We start from the raw sequence: 26,090 nt of genomic DNA on the forward strand, positions 1-26,090 counted from the left end.
TATACAAGAAGATTTTAATGCTATTTGGCTAGAAGTGACTTGCATCAGCAAAACAGCATTCAAAGCATGTGTGTGTACGAGAGATAGTGTGCGTTTCAGCCTCTGCATCGGGTGCAATAAGCAGGCCAACAGGTGGCGTTGCGCCGGAGACATGCAGTCGGTATATCAGTGCAGATCTGTGGTATCTCTGCGCCCCGGGCAGTGTAGTTTGGTGGCTGTAATTGATAAGCTGTCACCCTGCCAAGAGACACCAGTGTCCTTGAAGGATTCAAGGACTTCCCCCTGGGGGACAATGACAATCATGATGCTCTCTGATGCTCCCTGCAACTTTGACGTACTCCCAAAAGGAAGAGGAAAGGAGATGAAGGAGAGGACAGCAGAAAGGAGAGTTTGGGTGGTAGATGGAGGGACAGAGGGGGAAATCCACAGAGAGTTTCACAGTGGTATGAAGGGAAAAGAAAAGAACACTAACAGGATGGTTGGTAAAACTCTATATCTCCGACCGAGGACGCTAACATTCCTGTGAAAACTGCACTTTTCTCTAGTAGGAATCAGAGAAAGTGTTACGAAAAGTGCTCCGATATTGACAGAATTGACAGAAGCTCTGTGAATTAAGCGACTTGGCCGAAGCTCTTACTCTTTTTCTTATCACCCTGCGCGCTGATGAATGCGAGCTTGGGAAGCGTTTGAGCTGTGGAGGTCCGCTGAGAAGAAGACACTGAGCATGCACAAGCCGGCTTCCTGGGAGGCAGTTTATCCATTACAATGAACTGAAACGACAACTGTGTCTGCACACTGTATCTGTGGCGAGAGGCAGAGGAATACTGTAGGAATGAGTGTATAAATTAACAGTATGTTTTCATGTTTGCCTGATTAAAAATGATCGTTACCTGCAGCAGATAAATCCTGACATATTTTATTCAGACTTGTCCTTGTGTATTAAAAAATTAACGTGCAGCAACAGCTCCTCTGAGACTCCCAAGAGGGCTCCCTGTCCTCGTAGTAAAGGCCACCAGCTGCTGATTTACCAATGAAATACAGGAATACAAAGTCACATCACAGGGTGTTTAAGGTAATGTCTGTGGGTCTGTCCGATGTGCTTCTTGTACTGGAAGAGGTTTCCATTTTTGGAAAAGAGATAAATGATGAGTCAATTTTGGTGCGGATGAGTACAGAGAGAGAGAGAGATGCCACTGGAAGAGATCCAGACCTTGAGTAAGCAGACAGACAGGAGCAGAAGAGATCAGGGAGAGGAGACTGTGGGAGAGGCAATGTCACCTGACCGGGCTGCCACTACAAAATATCCCCTGTCAGAGGAGAGGCTTTTAGCTGCCATGCTGACACACACAGGGAAGAGATACCCTCAGTCTGCACATGCTCCATCATGAACCTCTGCCTGAGGTTCATTTTCATCACTGTGGCCGTGTGTTGCAGCATGAGAAGTAAGGCCTGTTACATCTCTAGGGATATTTAGAGAATGAGTGATAATGGACTGGTTCAGTATTAGTCAAGTACCCACCCAAATTTAGCTTAATATTCTTAAATGTGAGTATTTGCAGATATTATTTAAAAAATTAATTAAGTATTTGTGGTTGTTTTTTATATCATTGTAATCCTGCCACTTTCAGTTTCCCTCAGTTCTGCCACTTTCCTTCAATTACCGTAAAATCCAGAATATAAGTACCACTAGAATGTAAGACGCAGTCTGTTTTTGGGGCTGTCCCTGAGGGGAAAAAGGTTTTATAAAGCTATGTATTAAGAAAAACGAGTATAAAAGTTATTTCAATACTATAACAACTTATTTTTATTTGAAACGTATTTAAAACACACAAATTATAGCCTATCATCTGTTTTCGCCATGTCGAGTTTGCAATCCTGCTAGCTACTAGGGCTGGGTGTAGATAAGGATTCCTCAATTTGATTCGATTCCGATCCACAAAGTACCGATTCGATTCGATTTCCGATTCGATTTGCTTTCAGTTACAATATCAATGCACTTCTAACCTGGTGCATTATCAAAATTTGTAATGTTTACAATAAGAGTTGACCCCAAAGTACATCATGCACTTTTATTTAATATGTCCAACACACAGCGTCAACACAATATTAAGAATTTCATGATTTAGACACATTTTTAGTCTGTACATCTGGTTCGTGGAAACGAACTTGGCTTCAACTTGCGCGAGATTTGAGAACAAAACCACACAGACTAAGAGTCATGGGGAAAGACATACTGTGCAACATGCTGAAAATACACTCGCTGCCAAAGCCGACTCTAACAGAGAGTAAACATCAGTGCAAAACTAACTTACATATTCATGGACGCACACACGATATAAAGAGTCTGTCAGCGATCACTGATGTCTCTGTAGTAGGTGCAGTAAACGAGTCTGGGCATGCCTCCCTCACTGCCGTGTTTCGGCTGAGTTGTGCTGCGTTCAGGAGTGCTCAGAAACGTGAGTGATCAGACACGTTTTTATACAGATTTTTTAAAGATCGATCTCGGGATTTATAAATCGATATAGGGTCATTCAAATGAGAAATGATTCAAATCATTCAAAATAGAAGGAAACTCTGTCCAATGAGGAACTTCATACGAAAGAGAGAGTAATTGGTGAAGATAAGTGCTTTGTTTTGTGTAACTCAGACCGCCTACAGGCCTAAACTGAAGTTTAGAAAGCACAGACTGAGGATGATTTTGTTCACCATCACTGACAGTAAGTTAGACATGTTTCTTATCATCAGGGGGCAACAATATTGCCAACCAAAAGTTGAGCTGTGAGAGTTATTAAGATCAAATAATATCAATCTGCTTGAAAAATTCAGTTTAATTACAGTATATGAGTAGTGGCCATGCTCTGTGTATGAGAGGATCGGCTCTCCCACACCAGCAGCAGACTATCAGTTACACTCAGCAGTCAGACAGCAGCATCCTCAGGCTGTAAGAGGACATGATAACTTTATTAGCATGCACCACAGCCACCCTACTCTCCTTCTCTCTCCCTCTCAGTTTCCCGTACACACTCCCTGACCCCGCCTCAGTCGCACGCTCTAAATTTTCCTCATATTGGACTTCCCTCATCGTCCCACCGCCTGATCTCACAGATATCCCTTGCCTTTCGCTCTTCTCTCTTTCGTGTTCTCTCCCAGGATGGACCTGGCCTTGGGCTGTCTGTCTTGTAGTAATTATTAGTCTAACTGCGCCTGAAGGGGAGCTGCGTTAACCCACGCATGACCAAACGTCTGTCAGATCAAGGCATCAACCTTGAATAGACCATAACAGCGAAGAAAATCATATATAAAACATGCCATTATTGATCTGATGAAGTCTGTGTATTATGTCTGGCTTATTATGCTTTTAGTGTTAAACCAGTCTGGTTGATTTCTACATAAGAACTGGGGATGGGAAGTATTCGATTATTCTAAATAACGTGGATATTCGACTACAGCTGGAGCCTATGGATTTTTTTTTTGCCTAAAGTTCATTAAATATTATTTATTAGCTATATCAATCACATATTGTTCATTAAACATGTATACCAATGTCATGTAAGATGTGTAAAAAGTAGAAATAAAGAAAAAACATGCCTGGCACGGCTGAGTAACATAATTAGCTTAATTGTTTAAATCTCCAGACACGGCGTCAGGATCGGACAGGATCACATGGCTGTACTCTCCAGTGCGTGTATAATGGACACTGTACAGTGTGTTAATATCTGCGGGCAGGATTGTCAGTGCCAAAGGGAGTTTATAATAAATGTACCTCTTAGTTGCATGTGTGAGTGTGTGTCTGTTTCTGCATGTATTAGAGAGAGCGTGCATCAGAATGAGCAGTGTCGGTCTCTGGCTGTTTTTGGCCCGTGCGTGGCTCGAGCAGGAATCTCTTTGAGGTGAAGCAGGCGTGTGTGGAGGCAGCGGAGAGCGTGTCCCCGTCCTCTGGCATCACCAGATCGTCACCAAACTGAAAGCAGAATCGTGATTTGAGGAGACGAGGGAATCATAAGCTCGTCGTCTCTCTGTCCCATAAACAATTTCATTTCATTTGTCAGCAAATACACAGATATTTCCTCATGATGAAGAGTGCTACTCGTGCGTTGTGAATTCGCCGATGTACGCCCATGATGCGCCCTTTAAATAGCAGGGACAGACTGCGTGTACTCTGTCTTCTCCTGTCCACAAGAGGCAGGTTTCAGTTTTCACATGGCCTCACAACCTAATGGAAATTATGGCATGGGAAACGAAAAATCCTTTCAAATTGATTGTATTTACATTAAGCATGCAATCATGGTTTTATAATAGGATTTAAAATTAAAGTGAGTATCAGTGCTTTACCAACCCACCAGCATACAAATGGATCATAAACCTGATAAGAGTAAAAAGGCTATTAAATCAATGGACTTCATTAGGCTAAGTCATCATAAAACAGAGGTCAAAGGTGATGAGTCTGCCTCCTATATATTGCCGATCTCTCAAGCATGATGGAAGCTAATCATGTCACTGTTCTGTTGTAACATCGACCATGTTTCGCAGAGATTTTCAGTTATAAAATGAGGTGAAATTATAAACATGCATGACATAAAGCAGCCACAACTGGAATGAAATTACTGCGCTATTATTACCACGTGTGGGAGGTATGCAGATGACAAAGTAGCGCAGCCTGTCACACAGAAATGTTTCCAGGTGTTTGTAGATGTAACAAAGCCTCTGATGTAAAACTGAACCTCTGGTTGTGCCACATTGTCTCGGTGCGATTCTGTTTATGTGTCTCAGAGATCAAGAATAACAAATATTGGGATAAATTCGTCACATTTTCTTAATTTTCTACACAGAATAAAAATAAAAAAGGCTTCATTCATATTAAAAAGAGAGTATTCTGCTAGTACAGTAGGTGAAAATAGCTCTAAATGCAAAGTGGAATAAATTACCTCTTAAGGGAGTGGATCAATATGTCAGACAGTGTGTGTGTGTCTGTTTCCTGCCACACTGACTGACCTCTTCACAGTACTGCAGGGCTTTCACTACACAGCAGAATTGAAACACTACACAACTGAGCAGGTTGGAGTGGACCTTTCCCCGAGTGGATGGATATACTAGTTTCCTCAGAGAAATCTACAGGGAGAAGCAAAGCCATTAACTGCACTATAAGTAGCAACATCAACAATAAGAACAAAGCAACTTACTGACTTTAGTTCTAACACATTAACTCAAGGTGTTGTCTGAAAGCTAGTGCGTATTCGGTAACAGATATCGATGTAAAATCTGGCTCTGTGTAAGGGGATATACAAGGTGTTAACTACACATCAGATTTTACTAATAAAAGAGCAAATGATGCATGAAATAATAAAGCATGAAGGGATTAAATGGATTGTTGATGATTAATGTTTAATCAGTATCTCATTATGCCTGTATGTTGGTGCTCTAGTGAACTAGGGATGTAACAAACAATTATTTTGTATGTCGATTAATCTGCTGATTACTTTAATGATTACTCAATTAATAGTTTTGTCTGTAAAAGGTTTTAAAAAATGTGTGACATGAGTCAAACTATAAAATCAAATCAAATCAAATAAATTTTTCTCAAACATGCTTTCTGTCATTATAGTTAGTTCTTTTCATACTGATTTATGTCCAAGTGTTTTTTTTTCTGACAAGTTTAGTTTTAATTAGTTATTTGATGCTGTAAAAAAGATGATTGACAGCTGTGTTGACAAATACTGCTCCTGCAGCACATCTGTTCCGGATTAGCAGAGTAGAGGAGGAACAGTGAGAGGAGACGTAACTAAAACAATCACTACAGTCATTAAAGTTTCCATATCTGTGAACGTACACAAGAAGCTGTTCTGCTGTTAAACACGCCGCTGTGCGGGATCTTTGCCGGGTTTTTTCGGTAAGTAAAGTCTATGTTTTTGGGTAGCGGAAGTGGCTACGGCGGTGCCACCCGCCGATCTCTACTGCGCAGCTCTGGCTCCAAATGACGTCACCATTGCAAGATGGCAGCGCCCGTCAAGAGGGTTTTTTTTGGCTTCAATTTTGTACAATGAAAGCAGATGGAGACTCGTCATCCATCTTTATATACAGTCATTGGGTGGGACAAAATATATTGATATGGCAATATATCGTCGTCCTGACTCGAGCAATACAATTGGCACCAAACAGATTTGCCTGCCACTTTGACTCACTGCGTCGCTATGTCATGACTCCTCGCGGTGGCGCTTATGGAATGAATGAAGGTAACGTGAAGGGAAATTGATTGGCTGAAGAAGAAGCTAATCAGATATCATGATGTATCATTATAACATTGTCTTCCAATGTATCAATTATCGCAGAAACGCTGTATCGTATGGTGAGTTACCCTGCTGTTACCATCACTAAGCTCATGAGAGCACTGATAAAAAGAAGAGAAACAGTAACGTGGACGTGATTCATTGAATACATGTATCAGATCCAATAGCAACACATAAAACCACTCATCAGTTTCTCATTCATATCAGAGACCCTTCATCTGAGGTTCTCAGTTAACAATAGATATAATCAGACCCATATTCAACTAATTAAATCACTGAAGGAAAAGGTAATGAACACTGACACTATAAGCACACCCTTTGACTGTGATACAGACACCAGTTCAATCCAGAGACATTTTCTAGTTCACACTACACTTACAAGATCGATCAGTTCCCTGTTCCAACAGAACAATTACACTGCCTGAGATATGACTGACTGATCACAGCAGGGAGGAACATGAGAGCAGGTTTTACTCTGTCTGCTGCCCAAAGAAGCAAAAGTTGTTCTACTTTTACTGACTCGTGCTGTTACATAAGTTTAACTGCCAGATCGTCTTTGGTAAAATAATGGTTTTTACAGATTTGTTTCTACCCGCTGCACTGAAACTGTTAAGTAATTGTAAAAGAGAAGGTGTGAAAAGAATATCAAATTAATAAAGTAGCTGACAACTATCTTTAGTGTAATGACTTCTTCTTAGAGGATATTCCTTTAGTGTTGACTCAGCGTGCTATCTCTGCAAAGCAACCATTTCATTAGCGTGTGGGGAAGAGAGGAATCAATTCTACGGGAAATCATAAGCTGTGTCTCATCAGGGGGAGTAAATGAACCCCCCTCCCTTGCTGTTTCACCGACTGTTTAAGACCGCAGCTGTGTGTTGGGGGGGGAAGAGGAGGAATTGATGGGGCTTTGCAGATGCAGGGAGCTCATTTGGTGTAGATGAGAGAGCTCAGGTTTAACCTATACATACCCATACTGTAAAAGAACTCATTAGACGGCTCTTGAAGTAATAACACTGAAAAATTACTATCACACAATTTAATATTTCTTTGAGTGTGATCTTCTGTTGAAACTCTGTATGATTTCACTGTATATTGTGAAGTCCAACCAGCATTATATTGTAATATTTATTATAATAATAATCATGTTATGCTTTGAAGCTATAGGAAAATACTTATCTTCTATGTTGTGCTTATAGAGTTAGTACAAATTTTGCGTAGCCACTTGGTTTTAAAAGTTAAGCCACTGCAGAAGTGCTTAACTAAAACAATCACTACAGTCATTGAAGTTTACGTATCTGTGAACGTCTGCTTCAGACCAACACTGTTCTGTTGTTAAATACGCTGACATGCGGGATCTTTGCTGTTTTTTCCCCCAGTAATTTAAGTGTGTGTTTTGGTTAGCAGTGGCTACGACGGCTCCACCTGCCAATCTCTACTGCACAGCTCTGGCTCCAAAATGACGTCACTATCGCAAGATGGCAGCGCCTGTCACGGCGGCTATTTTGGCATCAATTTCGTACATTGAGAGCAGATGGAGACGCAACGTCAGTCTATATATTCAGTCACTGGCTTTCCCCAGAGAGATTATGGCAGACTGTAGCGATGAGAAGACTGGTTATTTTAAGTTTCTCAGTACGTGTCATCCGCCCACCGCTCGCTCATCTGCTATTTCTTAATTCTGATAAATAAACACCTGCTGTCAGTCACCGTCACAAACAAATTCTCCTGTGTGAAACACGAAGTTAAACTAGTTTATGACTTTAATAACTTTTTGCCAACCCCTCGCCCCTCTGCAGCACAACTCTCATCCAAATTTGGTCACTTCAGGCTCCAACATGGCGGCGGCCAAATCCCAGCTTCATTGTCGAAGTCCAGAAACCAATGTTGGACGTCACGGCGGCTAAATACATTATTTATACAGTCTATGGTTGCATAGTGAATAGTCCAATTTTATGAAATCAGATGAGAAAGACTTTTTAGATTTATTAGCTCAGTAAACATTTTCCTAAAGAGATTATGCCCTCAATCGTTGGTTCTAGACTTCTTTAATACATCATTGTGGTCACTGTAAATTATTGTCCAATTTAGAGAAAAATTAACGACAAAGCAGGATATTATTTAGGGCTCCTCAACCATGGCAGCCTGTCAACAAGCAGAGACGGAACAATGTCTATCCATCCTCTCGTCCAAATATGGTCACTTCTAGCTCTAGAATAACAAGGTAAAGGCCAAAATGCTGAACTCACACTTGAAAACAGCCGTCCACAAACCAATGGATGGACTTGCATGCAGATTCTTTTTTATATAAAAATATCTTTCTTCAAAATTGAATGCACATGGATGGGTTTTCTTTGGGACAACAATGAAATGGCCGGTGTTTTCTTTTTTCTAAGTGCACTGCATTTCATCATTTTCTCATGGGGAGAGAGGCAGACCGGGAGTTTTACTACACCTCCTCCCCTCTGCCTTAAAGAAACTCTCACTTTCACCCTTTCTCCACTGCACAATGCAGTCTCACAATAATAATAAAAATACACCATCCACAGTCTAAATACTGTACTCGTCATCCATGCCCTTGTTGGCCAGGATACAAACTCTCCCTGGTATCTTTAGGACAACCTCTAGCTATTAACTTCACCTTTAAGTAACATAAAGCACTTTCCTTTGATTATTTTCAATTGCCACCAAAAAGAGGACCTAATTTATTTGAGGACGGAGCTGAAAATAAAGAGGAAACAGAGGGGTGAGACAGGTGGGAGAGGAAGATGGAGGGAGGAAAAACAAACAGAGAGAGCACACACACTGTGCAGCGTGAGCCTCACAGACTGCTGTGGCCTCACAAAAACATGCCCTGTTGTTAAATGAACGTTGGGCACGGGTCTCTGTCCACGGTGCTGAAATCAGCCTCACTTCTGCTCCTACATCTGTTTAACATGCAGAATGTGTTTGTGTGTGCGAGTGCTACTACATACCCAGCTGAAGCCACAGAAGTGAAACATCAGCACTTTGCTAAACACATTGTGTGCATGTGAATAGTGCTTTGACATAAACCCTGTCACCCTTCTCTACCGCCATGGTGACAGACTCACAGATACGCTGCATCCAAAGCCAAAGCCAGTTTTCAGTTTTGTGTGATTTTTCATCTGATTTGTGCCTCACACCTGCTTTCAGCAAGAAATCCAATAGCAAACAAAGGATGAAGTCATGCTCTCCCTTGGGTTGCTTAGATGCCACACTGTGAACACCCCTGGATCAACACACATACACACACACACACACACACACACACACACACACACACACACCCCTGTACTGGCAAACACACAGAGGCAGGTAGTTAGTTAAGCTGTGTCCTCTGTAGCAGAACAGCCAGTAAAGCCAGCCCTCCTGTGCAACATGAATTACAACTGGCTTCCCTAAGTGGCCATAACTTTAACAAACTATAACAATGTCGAGTCAGGGAGTTGAAGGGTGCATCATCTTATTTTGCAAAACCTAAGAAAGGGGCAGGCAATATTCCTTTATGCGTTTCTTGGCAGAATCTTATTTAAAACGAGCGCAGTGGGATGTTCACGGACAATCAGACAACAAAGTGCATAAAATAAATTGTTTACAATTTAACCAGTTTTGCTTTAACCTCTACAAGAGTAAATGTGTAGTGAGTGATAATACAGTTCAACATATCCCCAGTTACTCCACTGTGACAGCTCTCTCACTGCAGATGTGTGCTCCTCATTTAGCACATAAAAGCGGATTAATGCAGTCTAGTGTAAAGCAATGGTCCTTTAAATTAATAAGACAAGAACTTCAGAGTTAATTTCACGTTCTCACCTCAAACAAGGGTCCAATTTTATTCTTTTCCAGATACGACTGAATTCTTGACTGTTGTGGAGACGCCATGAAGAAACTGTTGTGCCTCGCCGGAGCTTTCAGCAGGAGGAAATCATGAGGTGAGCCGGGGTGTCGTTCGTCCTTCAAGGGGCGTCTCGGCGACCGAAATGTGCAAAAATAAATGTCCCCAAGTGGAGCCACGGTGAGTTCAGACGGCTTCTTGCGTCAAGCAGTGCGGAGCAGGCGGCTCTGAGCCCGGCTCATTGTGGAGAGTCAGCCCGGGACCATCCCCAGTTTGTCGCCTCACTGACTCTCCGGTGGTGGCAGCTTCCCGGTAGAAACCAATGGCACGGCAGCTCTGTGACAGAGATTACAAATCTTACACTCACTGGCTGCCAGCAGTGTTAACAGAGCCACCACCGCCACTCCCATTTATCCGCCGGGCTCAGCCTAGCCCACTGTTTTACCCCCAGGGTTGGAGTGAAGCTTTCTGCACGCGGAGCAAAATGTCCACGCTAATAAACTGCGCACGTGCACTGACAGATTTAACGCAGGGCCAGAGCGTTGTGCTAATTACTGCTAGCAAAGTTCAAAGTTAAGTGGTTTATTGAACTTTCAGATAATTCTACTGCCAATTAAACAGCAAAACCTTTAATTAACAACAATAAGCAGCATGGATACGATACTTCCGTCAATGTTTTACATTGGAATCCGTCTGCAAGACTAACATTGATATTCAAAGTACTGTAATCCATTTAGACAACAAAACCGGGCCGGTTTCACAAAGAAAGACTTTGACTTAGCTTAGATATAACAAATAGTCAGACTTCAGATAGACATCTAAACTCATCCCATAAAGCAGTTTTGTTTTTGACTATCTTAAACAGGACTATGGAATTCTGGGTAAATTAAGACTTTGTTTCCCAAAAAAAAAATGGCCGTCCGAGTAACAGCATTTAACCACCCAGCTCCGTTTACCCCAGCAGAAAATGTTTGTCTATTGGAGGAATTCAACAGTGAGAGTGTAACAACACAAAAACCTGGAAATAAAAATTGCAGCAACACTAAACAGTGTCAATCCGACTGACTATCTAAGACGTTCAAAATTTGGTGCTACTGGTTAGCAGGTGTCACTGATTGTTACCATGGTAACATGGGTCGTCTAGCCTGGGGGTAAGTTGTCTAATTTTTTTGGCTTAAAATTACTCAATCTTTGTTTTTGTGATGTCTGAACAAAACGCTGAAAGTGCCCTCATGGATGCCCCTGTTGTCGATAAAAAATGGTGCCCTCTGGGTGCCCATCCAGTGAATGAATGATACATGTTGGAAAATTAGTTGGCTCTCACACACTCCTACGTCTGCCCTCATGGTATGCCTTTATAGTAAAAAATACCCAGGTTAATGTTTCGCATCACAACTTTCTGGGGTGTGCCTTTTTTTGCCCCTGCCCCTCAAATGGCCTGAGTACACCACTGCATGACAGCATTTTAGTGTTTGGAAGAAAATCCTGTAGGATGAAATAGACATACAGTACATAAGAAACACTACTGGAGCTCATTGATGCAGTTTATTACTTACTTATTAACTGTTTGTTTGCATAGTAGTGAGCTAGACATCCATCTACAATGATAAATCCAATAATAAGTAAGACATAGAGACAATTTAATCCTGAGTACTGTCAATATAAAATAACAGAATATTTTTCATCGCTCTACTTCCAAAAGTCTATCGAATGTTAATACTGATTGAAAATCTTCATATGCATGCATGTAACAGTCGTAGAAATCCAAAGACAATGGGAAACATGACTCTTTTAGCACATTCACATACTAAATATGTATATTTACAAGAAAATAAACATATGAGATACGTTATAAAACACACATTCATAATGGTTATCCAATACTGAGAGAATCTGGAGAGACTCCCACAAAATTTCTGGTTAATTTGAACCTATTACACAGCCAAATTTCATATTTCAATATCTTAAACTAATAACATGCTATGCTAAAGTCCCTCATGAAAGCAAACATGATTTTTAGCCCATTACCTGCAGATAGAGAACTGATGGGATTCGTTTAATTTCGTGAGCTAATTTAACGGCAATCTCAGGGTATGAATCTTTTGTTTTCTCACCATAAATCATTGTTTTGTCAGATGCATTACATGAAAAAAAAAAAAAAATCTGTATAAAGTACAACAGTGGAAAATATAAAGTATTAAAAATACTATTTACTGTTTTTTAAATTCTATTTACACTTTAGGCAGCTACACTTGGCGTATAAAAGTGGACCCAATAACTGTTCTTAATTAGGTTGATCCTTCATGTGTGGAGGGAGGAGTTTATAGGAGGAAGGAAGCCCAAATTTCCTCCTTCTTCATCTTCCTTGATGAAATGCATTATGGGTCGCCATCCGGGGGAGGAGGCTGGCAGAGCTTGTACAACCTGATCAGAGAAACACACATGCAAAAGTGAATTAATGTAGAGTGTAGAAGGCAGAAAAACATGTCGAAACATAAAGAAGTGATCTGCAGATGGTCTGAAAATCCACTCTTCGTTTGGTGCAGAGGAGGTATAACCAGAAAATGTAGCTGCATTTAAAGGGAAAAAAAACTGTTAGCACTGGAAAAAATAATTACATCCAGCTTTGCATTTCAAAGTCAAACACCATAGTTTTTGAGGGCAGTTTTTTAACGATATATAACATCTGAAAAAATACATAATTCATATGCTTTGTGTTTTCTGTGCTGAGGAATCACAAACACTACATACTGGTTGACTGCATGAATTTTTTCTAATACTATTATGAAGTCCATGAAAAATCTAATCCTACCAAGGCCCCTTTGACAGACTGCTGCTGTGATGAACAGAAAACATGACTTTAACCCCTAATTAATTCTGTATTCTTGCATCCTAATGCAGCTCTGCTCTCTTCTGCAGTTTAAATAATCGATTACAGCTCTCACATTATTTGGTCCTGATGAGACTGACTTCACATCACATGGCTGCAGGCGAAACTCGCACTAAAATCCGACTGTCCCTTTCATCTACAGATCAGCGAACAGCCAAAGCACACTTCCATATTCTACAGCAGTCACTCACACTGCAACAATTATGACAAACCAACTGGGAGCGCAGCGATCCTGCTCTCCGACCACAATGTCTCAACACTAATCATGCCGCTCCTTAATTGTATTTGTCAATTTCACTAAAAGGTTCAAGAGGGCTGCCTGTCACACAGAAGCCTATATGTCAGAGCAAAATGGCTGAGGCAGTCCTTGTCCTTGTCTTAGGGCCACTGAGTGCAGGGAGCTCCCTTCTAATGGAACCATTTGGCCCCAGTCCTGCACAAAAAGCACATACCGAGGCCTACAGTGCATGAAAAATATATGCATTTTGGAAAGAGATGCTTATTTCACAGAGATGGAAAAATTAATTCTGTGATTCAGAAATTAAAAAACAACCCCTAATTGCAGCTGCACGGCTGCATTACATCAGAAATAAAGACAGCTGAACACTAGTTGAGGCATTTCATATCTGTCTTCATTTCTGAGCAGATTTTTAATGCAGAAGTGAAGTGAATTGAAACAAATAGCAGCCAGAAAGAGGGGAAATGATTCAAAAGTATGCTTTAAAAAATTGCCAGTCATAATGTGATGTGATGCCGGTATGTGATTTGAAGTTAATGAGCTATAACATGCAAAACTTGCTAACATCCTCTAATTTACCCTGCTGATTTTTCCACACATAAGCAGGATGTGAGTGCGGTTTTACCTTGGGACTGACGACGGCGTGCGATCCCTCACGCCCAGATTCTTGGCTGAATTCTGAACTCTGGCCCCCTAAAAGACAAACAGACATGGATAATTCATGACATCATCAATCATGTTGAAATGCAACAGCCATAAATAAAACAGAAGAGCCTTAAAGCCCAGTCCTATCATGCTAAAATGGGGAGCTAATGCCATTATGGTAGAAAAAAATGCAATTTTGCTGGAGGACGCTATCCGCTTCTCCAATGGGCCCTGGAAAACCTCTGCCAGACTACGTAAAACGCGTCATCTGGCGGAGGCCAGGGAGCTTACTCAAATACACTTCCTCGAACTAGGACGCCCGCCTCCGACGTCATGTCTCGTTCAAAATCATCAGGTTTGAAATGTAGACTGCAGACCTGAAGACTTTTTATCCACCAGTATATTCTTATCGTATTTCGGATTCTGTACCGCTCTGAGTCGTTGCCTGCAGCGAAACGGTAGTATTTCACTCCAGCGTCTCTTGCTGGGTCGTTCCTTTCAGAGGGAGGGGCGCAATGCATGCTGGGTGTTGTAGGAATGTAGAATGGACAAAATGGTAAATGGTCTGTACTTACATAACGCTTTTCTAGTCTAGTCACCCATTCACACACACATTCATACACTGACAGCAGAGGCTGCTACATGAGTGCCCAACTGTCAATCAGATATCACAGCAATTTGGGGTTCAGTGTCTTGCCCAAGGACACGACATGTAGCCTGAAGGAGCTGGGGATTGCACCTATTGAAAGATGACCGACTCTACCACTGAGCCACAGCCGCCCCAAACCCCACGAAACCATGAGCTGTTTGTACAACTTTCTCCACAGCTATGGCGCCAATTTCAAATACTATTTTTCATTTTTTTATGCAAAATTCTCCTTTAACAAACCTTTACAAACACAAGAAGCACATGGTTTAAAAGCCTTCTGGGCTCACAGATGAGCATCGATTAAACACTGTCTTGGCCGGAAAGATTTCTTGTAATGGTTTTTGTTAAATTACATGAATTGAATTAATTTTTAAACCATTTCTGCGATGTGCTGTTTGTCTTTGGTATCCATCTTCTTTCAACTATATTTGCAAAAGAAAACATGCAGAGAAGTAAGGAAATATAAAGCAAATAGTAAGGCATTTGGAAGATGAATGGTCCCTGTATGTATTTGTTCCGCAGTTTGATTATACCGAGTCAGGAATGTGTCTGCTCTTCTCTAATGTTCCTGTAGTTTGCTGGCTGTGCGCAAAGTCGGCAAAAACACAACTTAAGGGCGAGAGGCGCGAGGCATCTCCGTTTAGAGTCATGAACACCTGCACTCACAAATGCACCCTCTCTCCCTCTGTGACGCACACACGTAAGCAAAAGCACACATCAAATCATTACCCCAAAGAGGTCATCAGCTTCTCCTCTCTGAGCAGAGAGGGAGCGACTATCCAGAAGTGCATTAGCCGACCTCCCTGCCGCTTGACATCTTACTGTCTGCCATGAGACGCGTCCAGATAGCAGGATAGCATCAGCAATTATTTGACGCCTATCACGGCCATCCATTCTGATGCATTCGGACAGAGATGCCCCCTAATGTCCGAAAAGGACAGGGCAGCTAGAGTGGATCAGATGAGTTAGCGAAAACAGTCAGAACAAAACCCTTTTACAGCTGTAGTTTGGGTCAAAATGCACAGTACATAAAGTGGTAAATATGGCTGCAGCAAGGTGCAAATATGTGCATGCCTCGGACGCTTATTTACTCAGGCATTCAGAGTCTGCATGTATTTTGTAGAACTGTTTTCATATTTCACATGTTTTCCCATTTCTGCTTTACTTAATAACTCAAACTTGATAGCGTGATCGTTTTACTAATGATGCACCTGCAGCTAAAAACTGAATGCCTCAAAGGATGGAACATCAATGAGAAAGAGAAATAAATAATAGAAATAAATAATAGCAGGGAGGACATTTTGATTCAGCACGTTATTTCAAGTTTAGAGCTTGAGCTGTTTTTTTTTGGCTTTGATGTGAAAATATAAAAATATATATTAAAAGTCCTTAAAACTTCTTTTTTAAAGTTAATTTAAATTTAAGTACGTTCTCTTCCTACACAAGACGTTTACAAATTTAAGCTTGGACTAAAATCACTTGTGTATCCTCATTCTGAATCGTGTCTGGGCTAAACTCATCTCTATTTACAGATCCTACATAGAAATAAAGAATCTGTAGGCAGGACGATATAGCCTCTAGGCACAACGGTGAACATGCCGGGGCATGTAGCCGGCGGTGAGAGTTTAACGACTTCCTTTTCCGCGTGCTGCGTCGTTTACAGAAAAAGAACACGAAGGTCACGAATGTCAAAAAGACCATTCAGCGTTCAGATTTCCCGACTTCCTCGAATGCATCAGAAATGATCAAGCCGACCTCCGTTCAACAAACAAGCATTTTAAAAGTAGTTTTCTTCTCCTCCTGAGGACAGACCTGACAAAGCTTCATTTTTACTTTCAACAAATCTGCATTTTGATGTTGAAATTTCGGCAAACTTACGACCCGTTAATTAAAGTAAATCACAAGAAAAATGGTTTATTTTTTGGGTTCATACCGCCGTAGTCAGCCAGAGTGCAGCCTCTGTGTAACTTACTGTTAACAGTGAAACTGAGACTCACCAGAGACAGATGTACGGGCGCTCCTCCGGGGGATTTAATGAATCAAGAATTTATTGTGCTTACATATCTAGAGGAGCGAAATTGGCTTCACTTTTGATCTGAACACGCGGCCACTTCTCAAGTTGCTAACTGGACCGTAAACAACGCAGCGCACGGAAAAGGAAGTGTAATTGTCATTGTCGATAGCCGATGGTTTCCGTAATTGAGGCTAAACTGAAGCTTTCCCGATAACCTTTTTATATATAAGTATATATAGTATGACTCTTCATTGAGGGAGAAATGGCGTCATCCGAACCCTGTGTGGTATCCATATTCATGAGATAAATCATCTGATGTCTGAGAGCAAGAGCAAACACACACACACACACAGTCAGACATTGCAGAGCAGACTTTCATCTACTCTTTATTTGAACTTATAAATCTCTTCCCATTGGTTTCTATGGCAATGATGACGCAAGAAGACACAAAATGTCCAATGAAAGACGTCGATGAATGACACTTAAAAACATAAGGAAAACGTTCGTAAGTATAGAAGATAAATGAACTGAAACAGCACATTTCTGTATCTTTCATATTCCATCACAACAAACTACGTCCTCCAAAAGATGGATTTTTTTCACACACATACAGTAGCACTCAAGGTCACACAATACACAGAGTGGCATCCTCCTGGCCGGCGTCCCAGCTCTCCGACTGTAGAAATTAAATGCCTCTCCTCCCGCAGGATCTCAGCCCCTCTCCCACTGCAAACAGCAATATAACCACCACTCACTGAACTTCTAATGAGAGTCTGAGACGTGGGCTAGGAGCTGGTCATGGCTGAAGTCTTTTGTGCGGTTGAAAACGTGTACGCGCTGAGAAAGTAATGGGAATTTCTTCCCTTGACCCCAAAGAGACATGCAGACAAACAAACAAGCTCCAGACTCTCAGCCAATCTCTTCACTTTCTCATTATTTTTTTTTCACCGCCTCATTTGGTGTGATTCATATTCTGGTTGCAGTGAATGCATGTCCGATAAGATTGAAATCTGATAGAGGGTGAAATGGGAAGAGTCTGGAGGCAGGAGCAGGTTGTGGACAGCAGCAAACACTTCTTTCATCCACACTTAACGGAAACTAAATTGACATATCAGCTTGTCTATTAGCATTGTTACGTCTATTGTTAATACTGTTAGCAGCCTAGCTTGACTTAGTAAAGAATAAAGTTTATCTTTTGATATTTCAGGGCAGATATTGTGCTGTGGATTAAACATACCATGTGATATATTTAGAAAAACGTTATGGGTGGCCGTGAAGTGAAGCGCAGTTAGCATCCTTTTGCTAGCGCTCAAACTACTGGCCAAAACTGTGAAGTGACATTCACAAAACTAAATGTGATAGACCGGCATGACCTCACTTTTATTTAAGGTTATTTTTGTGGCTTTTGCCTTTATTGGATAGGACAGCTGAAGAGAGACAGGAAGTGTGGGGAGTAGAGATTGGGGGATGACATGCACCGAATGATCGGCAGATCGGGAGTCGAACCTGCGATCAGTGCGTTGTTCATGGGGTGCCTGCTCTAATATTTTCTAACTGATTTATTCTTGGCAAGAACAAATATCATCATCATAATACATAAGTAAGTGTAATGGATCACGTTAGCTTACGAAGTTATTTGGCAAGCTAGCAAAGAAACATATCCACTCAAATAGTAATGTTATTTTTCTAGCGTTAAAGTGCTAATCTCAAAGATCTCAGTTTCGTTCTCTTTGGCAGCACCTTTGGCGATAAACAGTTATTGCGGGAGCACACTTGACAGATATCGAAACAGTCTTGTTGCATGTGTGACGTCCACGGTCGGCTCCAGTTGTAACTCGTGATTTTCCTCGCTGATGGACACTTTCCTTTTTAGACAGTTTGCCTTCATCTGAACGTCGAATTTGTTTCTTTTTATCTGGATTTTCACTTATTTTTGAAGTTGTATCTGTAGTCATCCATCTTTTCTTTGTTTGTTCAGCCATAGTAGATTACTGTTTACTCGCAACACATGCAGAGACCGCAAAAGCAGCTGCTTAGCTCCGCCTACCCTCTCTGGCAGACCAACCACTGCTGGCTGATGGAAAACGCGTCACTAACTGGGCGCTGCTTGTGATTTTTTCTGCAAAAGTCTCACTAGACAACCCAGTCTGTAATACTGCAAATGCAAAGGCTTTAATCAGTGGGCCATAGGCTCAATCACCATTGTGTTACCTCAGTCTGTGATAGATAGTGACTTAACATTTATATAAATGAAAATCTTTGAGATGATTACTTTAACATTAGCAAGCAAGCAGGCCAAAGTTAGCAAGCAAGCCTGAACTGACTTACAGTGCATGGATCTTGCATGGTTTGCTTCATAATGTTAGCTTATTAAGTCTTTAAATAAAGTTGCTGTTGTTTTTGTTTTTGCTGCGTTAGCTAGTGGGCAATTCGTTTGCATTATTACGCAAGCTAATGTTGGCTAACAAAACAAAGGTCCCTCTGAATCCAATAACCTGCCAATGTTGACACTAGTTTTCCCCAGTGCTTTTTCTTGCCCTCAGTGTTGTGGTGAGTTCCGGTCATTAGTTTACATTGGCAGTGTAATTTCTAAGCTAACTAGCTAGCAGCTAGCTAGTGTTGCACATAGTTCGCACTCTAGAGGAGCTGAAGAGAGGCAAGGCTCTCTAGATGAAGCATTAAAGTCACATCCTTCGGAGTTTTCAGCAAAACTGTCCCAAGTTCTTTGCATAGAGCGAGAAAGATGGGAAAGGTCTATTTTTTTTTGTTTCATTTGAATCTGTTTACACTTTGGCGATATAACGTGAATGAAACATGTAAATTGCTTCACATAGAACCTTAAAAGCACAAAGTCACTGAGTGAGCGTCCCTGCAGGCGCTATACAAGACTGCAGCGCTAAAAACAGGTGAAACACTGATTTTATGTGTGTACACAGTTACATTGTGTGTGAGATGTGCATGTGCAAACCACTAACCTGTTTCCTCATGACATCAGTGGCCTGCATGATGCAGCGAGGGGGCAGGCCGTGGTTTCGGGCCAGCAGGATGGCCTGCTCCAGTGTCACACTCAGGGTGCAGCTGTTGGTCAGAGAGGGAAACATTAAATCAAGGTCAAACATACACTCTCCATCTGCTAATTTATCAGATTCTCACTAAGGGAATGATGCCACATTTTGTTCAGCCAAAAACACAGACAGATGCTGCACTATCAAAGCATGCTTTCGACTATAAAATAATCTACGGTGACAAGAAACACCTTCTCTGACTCATGTACTCATGCTTTAAGTGATTTCATGACAATAAAGCAGTCGATGCAGCAGATGGAGAAAGCGAGATCAGAGACAAATATCAACAGAAAACAGAAGCGTGCCAGGACTTAAACTCTGGGCTTCATCTAGACGTGATGAATCTCCCACAGAATTCACAATATCGAATCTCCAGACGTGCATTTTTGCTCGTCTTGACATCTTGTCATTGCCATCGGATTCCCCCTGCCTCACCTTCGCTCATCTGCTCTCTAATGTATTCTCCACTTGCAGCTGAAATGTTACCCACAGCCAGAGAACATGCAGCATCAGGAGAATAACAACTCCCCCGATCTCTGCTTTAGGCCCCGCAGAAGGAGAGGATTAAACCTCGTGTTGGACTTTCAGCACTTTTTGTTTTGTCATCACCAGGATTGATACCTCCGTTTGCAGCCGAGAGAAAAGGCTCCAAGGACGAGACTCCTGTGACAGAGGCGGTACACTCGTGCTGCCGTAAGGGCGTGATGGGTGTAAAATGAGTGTTGACTTGAGTCTGTGATTCATTAGTTACAGCAGTCCTCATAGACGCACTATGTCCCTTCTGCTCTCTCACCTTCACACACACAAACAGACGGCAGCGGGTGGATAAATCCTCAGAGAGCCAGTGACAGGTGTCAGGGCTGCTGGTGACCTTTCTATGATAACAAGCTGTACTAGTATATCGATCCAGCGCCTTTTCACTGCAAATTGAACTGTCCTAAGTTCCAACGCTGCCAGGCTCGCTTTCATTGAGCAACATTGCCCCAAGGCTGCCGAGATATCCGAGCTGTTTGTTTAATATCTCCTTCCCTTGTGGTGGGGTTTAACGCTGACTGAGAAGCACATGTGCAATGAGGGACTAAGCGCTGCCAGAAGCCATAACTTTGCCTCAATCAGATCAAGATTTAAAACTCCCCTTGCGTTCCAGTTGCATAACTTTGCGGCAGCGCAACATAAAGTGATAAAAGTAATGAACTCAACTATCATCTCCCAAATGTGCGAAAAGTTGTCCTCTCACAGGCCACCCCAGAATATTTTCAGCACCCATTTTCAGCTTCCCAAACTGATAAAAAGAGGAGGGGGGGAAGAGTCACCCACTGAGATTCTTTAAATATCTCGTCAGCTGGAGCAGGATGAAGGAACTGCACCAAATCTGAGGCTGCACGGTTTCCCTCCTCATTAGGGCTGGTGAGATAGTATGAGGTGATTTACACCCATCTGTTTCATGTCGTTCCAGAGCATATCCCACTTACACTCCTCCTGAGCCAAGTCAGCACTGATAAAAGAGGAGGAACAAAGAGAGGGATGGAGAGAGAAAGAAGAGAATGAGAGAATGACAGAGACGATGCCCAAAGAGGAGGAATATCTGACAAACATTTATGTCAAAGAAGTAACGAGGAAATGTGATTATTATACAGTAAAACAAGAGGAAAAATTTCAAGTGTTTAAATGTGCAGTAATATGTACTGTAAAATCCGGAATATAAGACACAGTCTGTTTCCAGGGGTATCCCTGAGGGGGAAAGGTTTTCTATAGCTATTTATTAAAGGGCCAGTTCGCCACTTTTCAACCTCAGTCCCATCGTGCTATTATGGGGAGCTAATGCCATTATGGTAGGAAAATATTATTTCGCTCTGTGCCTTTGGAGGACGCTATCCGCTTCTGCTAAACTACACTTCCTCAATCTTGCACGCCCGCCTCCGATGTCATGTCTCGTTCAAAATCGTCAGGCTGGAAATGTAGACTGCAGACCTGAAGATTTTTTAGGACGATCCACCGGTATATTCTCGTCGTATTTCAGATTCGGTACCGCTCTGAGCCATTGCCTGCAGCGAAACGGTAATATTACACTCCAGCGTCTCTCGCTGGGCCGTTTCTTTCAGAAGGAGGGGCGCAATGCATGCTGGGTGTTGTAGGAATGTAGAATGGGTGAAACCACGAGGTGTTTGTACAACTTTCTCCACAGCTATGGCGCCAATTTTAGATATTATTGCTTCTATTGATTACAGAGAACACCAGCTTTGACTGACAGTGGGTTGCTCCTTAAGTAAAAACATGTCTACAAGTTATTTTGACACTATTTCAATTTATTTTAATTTAAAACCCACAAATTACAGCCTACCATCTGTTTTCGCCATGTCAAGATTGCAATCCTGCTAGCTAACGGTGCTGTAGCTGGCCGCCTACGGTAACGTTGATTGTTGTGAGGGTGGCGGCTGCAATGACGATCATGAAGGTGCATGTCTGTGTCTGCAAAGCGTTAGCAACAATCAAGGTTGTTTTCCTCGCTTAAAACAGCAAGCAAAACAGCCCTGCGGTATATTGTAAATAGGAGACGTTGTAGCGGCTTGGACCCGGAAACAGTTTAATGCAGAGACGTGACGTCACCACTTAACAACATGACAGCGCCATCGTCTGGGTGAAATACCGTAACACAATAACACACCTCTCTCTGCATTTTATACTGGTGTATTGGTCACACTGGTATATAGGACGCAGCCCACTATTTAGATGAAAAAAAATGTGTCTCATACACTGGATTTTACCATACGCTTGGTGTACAGTGAGCTCTCCTTCTTGGCACTCTTTTAGTGCACTTGGTGGACAAAAGGATCTGGAGAAGAGAGGAGCATGCAGCATACTGCAAACTGCTGATGCCCCAAAAATATCACGCTTTCACTGTTATTAAAACTCATCCATCAAGTCAACTAATCCAATCAATAGTGCCGGAGAAGGCTGCCACACTGATAATGCAATTTCCACATTACTAATCGACTGGCTTGGTTTCATAGGTTTTCAATTACACCACATATAGCGTGTGTGCTCGCCGTTTACGTGAGAATCACAGAGACTCATTTCTACTATTCTGAGGTTTGAAATTATGAAGAGGAAGCAGCGAAATTTGGTTTATTTATATTAGTTTGTGGCAAAGGTTAATGACATTTATTTTGTGGATTCTTGCATCAGACTTCCTGTGCATCCCATCAGCCTGCAGATTTTCAGAGTAAAAGGGAAAACAAGTTCACAAATAATCCAGAATATGGCAGGCCTTGTCACCTTGCCTATCTGGGTGAGTTGTGGCTAGTGTGTGTAATTGAATAGACACACGCATATACACACACGCGCGAGGCTGTGGGTTAATAAAGTAGCAGCAGTCGTCGCACAGACGGGAACTTTCTATTAGAGCTCAGGCAACCAGGCGGCTCCATCCAGCGCACTTTATCAAGCCATCAGTCACATCTGGCGAGCGCATGAACGCGCACGTGTGTGAGCGTGAGACTCAAAGATATGGAAACTGTCACAGGGTAGAGGAAGAGGGTATCAGAGAGATGGGTGGGCGGGCGGAGGGATGGGAAGAGTCGAGTAAGAGATTAAAGATGAAAGCTGGAGCTGGGGATCAGGGGTGACAAACGATCAGGATATTTCTGTCCTCATGCGTTGATGAATTTTGCCCCCAGCAGCAGGTGAATGAGGCAGCCATAAATAGAATTCAATGAAAATGGAAGTAATTGACCTGTCTCCTTCCTGTGTGAAGTGCTATGCCTGCTTAAAGGTCCGTAATCTGACCTGAGAAACAATGGGCCTATTAACGAGGATATCCTGCTGGTAATTAATGCAGAGAAATGTGTATTAATAGAAAACCCTACAGGAGAGGAGCGCAGGGTTCTCATGAAATTGAGAGGTAGACGTAGGATGAAAGAAGGTGCAAAGAACCGGGCTGGTAAAAGTGGTAAAAGGTGAGAAGAGTGTTAATGCAAAAGAGATGAAAGAGAAAGTTAAACTGCGAGGGGCTGTCAAAAAGCAAGAAGATGATAAGCAGGGACGTACACACGCGGCAAATGTGCCCACACACTCACCGATGAACGCCGCTGTTGCACATGACGATGTGTGTGGCTCCCAGACGCGAGCACAGCTCAGAGGCCACAGTGAGCAGCCCCACTCCAGAAGCCCCGCAGGCGGTGTACTGACAGGCAGCGGTGCGGCGACAACTGATAAAACTCTCCATCAGACGGTACAGCTCCTCCATGGCATTCAGGGGACGCATCAACTGGGCAGGGACAGAGGGATAGGGGTTAGTGAGGGTTCAAACAAGAGGGGGAAAAGCACTGCCAAGTTATTTATGAGCAATGTCGAGAATAAAGGAGATCTGTAGACTGGGAGGTCCTGTGGTCCTCTGTCAGTACTAGTAATGCAGTGTTTACAGATTTACAATAAAATGGTTCTCAGTGGGTTCTACAGCCAATATTAGAGAATTATGAATATTTGATAGGTTAACCCAAAGACTGTATTGAAGAAGTTGATATATCCGGCATTTTTGCCATCCCCATCTTGTTTTGGGAACCAGATGTGACCATATTTGGAAAAATGGTGGGTCTAACTGTTATGTGTCTATCCTGGTTGACAGTGTTATTGACTTATTGACTAAATCACAGGTAACCCTGCTCTATCTTATATTTTCAAGGGGACATATTTTAGCTATGCAATCAATTTTCTATTATTCTATGTGTTTTTGAATCACGTTTGTTTCGTTTTAAAAATTGTATAAACATTTTAATTAAATAATTTTTGGGAGCCTCTCCTTCCTCCTGAAACGAACAAACTGTTTGCCATTCAATGGTCAGACCTTAGCCACGATTGGCTGACAGTATTTGGAGTGACCATGTAGCCCCTTCCCCCACGTGTGCGATCCCATGTGGGGGAGCGGCCGCACTGCACTGTCACTCCAAAGTTGTAGAAAACATGGCTGCTCTAATCAATAATTCGGCCTTACATGTACAAGCCTAAATCACCAGGAGGTATCAGAATGGAAACAACTTGACAACAAGCGAGTGCAAGAAGGCAGCCTGAGGTGAATGACGGTGAATGACGATTGGTCGACTTCAGCAAAAGGTTCTATGTTGAAATCTGCAGCTGTTCTGAACGGCCCGTTTCAGAGGTGACCTTTTTAAACATGTTATTCTGGAAAAACAGAATTATGCAGTTTTGACTTTTTCACTGTGAACAATAAACACACAAAAATGTGAAACCCATGCAGAATATGAGAATATCCATACAACAGATATGACCCCTTTAACCATAAGTAGGACCATAATTTACAAAATTTACGATATAAGGTATTGAAGAAGAATTGAAACTAGTGATTGAGATCATTAACTCATGAGGAAAATGTCTACTGAGGTAATCAATCAACTGAAAAGTAAGCTCATTTTCCCATTTGGTTCTATACAATCTGACTTCCTTTTGCAACCAGAAGAGTCTCCCCCTGCTGGTCATTAGAAAGAATGCAGTCACAGTGGCTTCCCTCTTGAAACCTGGCTCATGTTCAGTCTATGGCAATCAATGCCATTTGTTAGATTAAATTGATATATGCGGCTTCTTTGCTTGATTTAGATCATAGGTAGACTCAGGATTTGCTGTTCTGTTACATATGCAAGCACCACATTAAAGCATTGAGATGTAATCAATTTTTTCCATGATGTCATGAATACAGCATGAGTTTGTGTGATGTTGGTCTCACCTTATCTATGAGTGCAGCTTTGGGTGCAGAGCTCGGTGGCATGTTGGATTGGTCCAGGTAGAAAGCCCTGAGGGGGGAACAGCAGTTAATATATGGGCTGGTTGTAACTGGACACAGCACAGCAGTTGGAGAATAACAGTGCCAATGAGGAGCTAATGTTGCGCAGTCGACTTGGTTAACAATCACACACAAGTTGTTTTTGAAAATTGCTTGAAAAACACACTGTGGCGTCATTTTCTCTGCATCATTAGGTCATCATAGCTCTGGCTGCCTTTCTGGGAAAAGTAGGCCACCTGCTCATAATGGAGCTCCACCATCTGACTATCAATCACCGAAGTAACTTGGGCACAGCTCAGCAGAAACACAGACTAAGCATCTCCTGTCCTGGGCATCACTCCAAATGCCATTGCCTCATTCATTCATGGAGCACGGTCAATTTTTGTTGTACTTTCCCCTTTTCGTCCACCGGGGGCAGCACTGCACTAGTGTCCCTGTGCAGACACAGAGGACGCATGCCGCAATGAGTCCATCTGAGGTGGAGTGCTACTGGTGCACACTCAGCAGTCTGTGACTCCATCAAATCTCTGTAATCCAGCAGTGTGCTAAAAATAGCCCCACCACAGCACATTAAACCCCATGTAATAAAATCACATACTCCATTACTTCTTTCCAGAGGGGGTAATTATGCACGACACACGGCCGTCCATACAGTGCA

The 26,090-nt window shown here is 42.2% G+C and overlaps 2 protein-coding genes across 3 annotated transcripts in view; both read right to left on the minus strand.

Moving 5' to 3' along the window:
• Window positions 1-10,306, minus strand: part of cunh8orf34 (chromosome unknown C8orf34 homolog) — a 58,946-nt gene extending 48,640 nt beyond the window's left edge. The window contains exon 1 of the mRNA XM_069667567.1: window positions 10,116-10,306. Coding sequence (XP_069523668.1) covers window positions 10,116-10,184 — 69 coding nt within the window. The 5' untranslated portion in view covers window positions 10,185-10,306. The remainder of the gene's footprint in view (window positions 1-10,115) is intronic.
• A 1,367-nt stretch (window positions 10,307-11,673) lies between these two features.
• prex2 (phosphatidylinositol-3,4,5-trisphosphate-dependent Rac exchange factor 2) overlaps window positions 11,674-26,090 on the minus strand; it is a 105,438-nt gene continuing 91,021 nt past the window's right edge. For both annotated transcript variants that reach the window (XM_069667259.1, XM_069667258.1), the window contains exons 37-41: window positions 25,376-25,442; window positions 23,715-23,905; window positions 19,549-19,651; window positions 13,891-13,958; window positions 11,674-12,561 (exon numbers count right to left, since the gene is read on the minus strand). In XM_069667259.1, the coding sequence (XP_069523360.1) occupies window positions 12,516-12,561; window positions 13,891-13,958; window positions 19,549-19,651; window positions 23,715-23,905; window positions 25,376-25,442 (475 nt within the window). In that variant the 3' untranslated portion in view covers window positions 11,674-12,515. The remainder of the gene's footprint in view (window positions 12,562-13,890; window positions 13,959-19,548; window positions 19,652-23,714; window positions 23,906-25,375; window positions 25,443-26,090) is intronic.

The sequence above is a fragment of the Semicossyphus pulcher genome, unplaced genomic scaffold (assembly GCF_022749685.1).
Source record: "Semicossyphus pulcher isolate SPU_LCO1_2020_fin unplaced genomic scaffold, fSemPul1.0.p SCAF_18, whole genome shotgun sequence".
NCBI classification, from domain to species: Eukaryota; Metazoa; Chordata; class Actinopteri; order Labriformes; family Labridae; genus Semicossyphus; species Semicossyphus pulcher.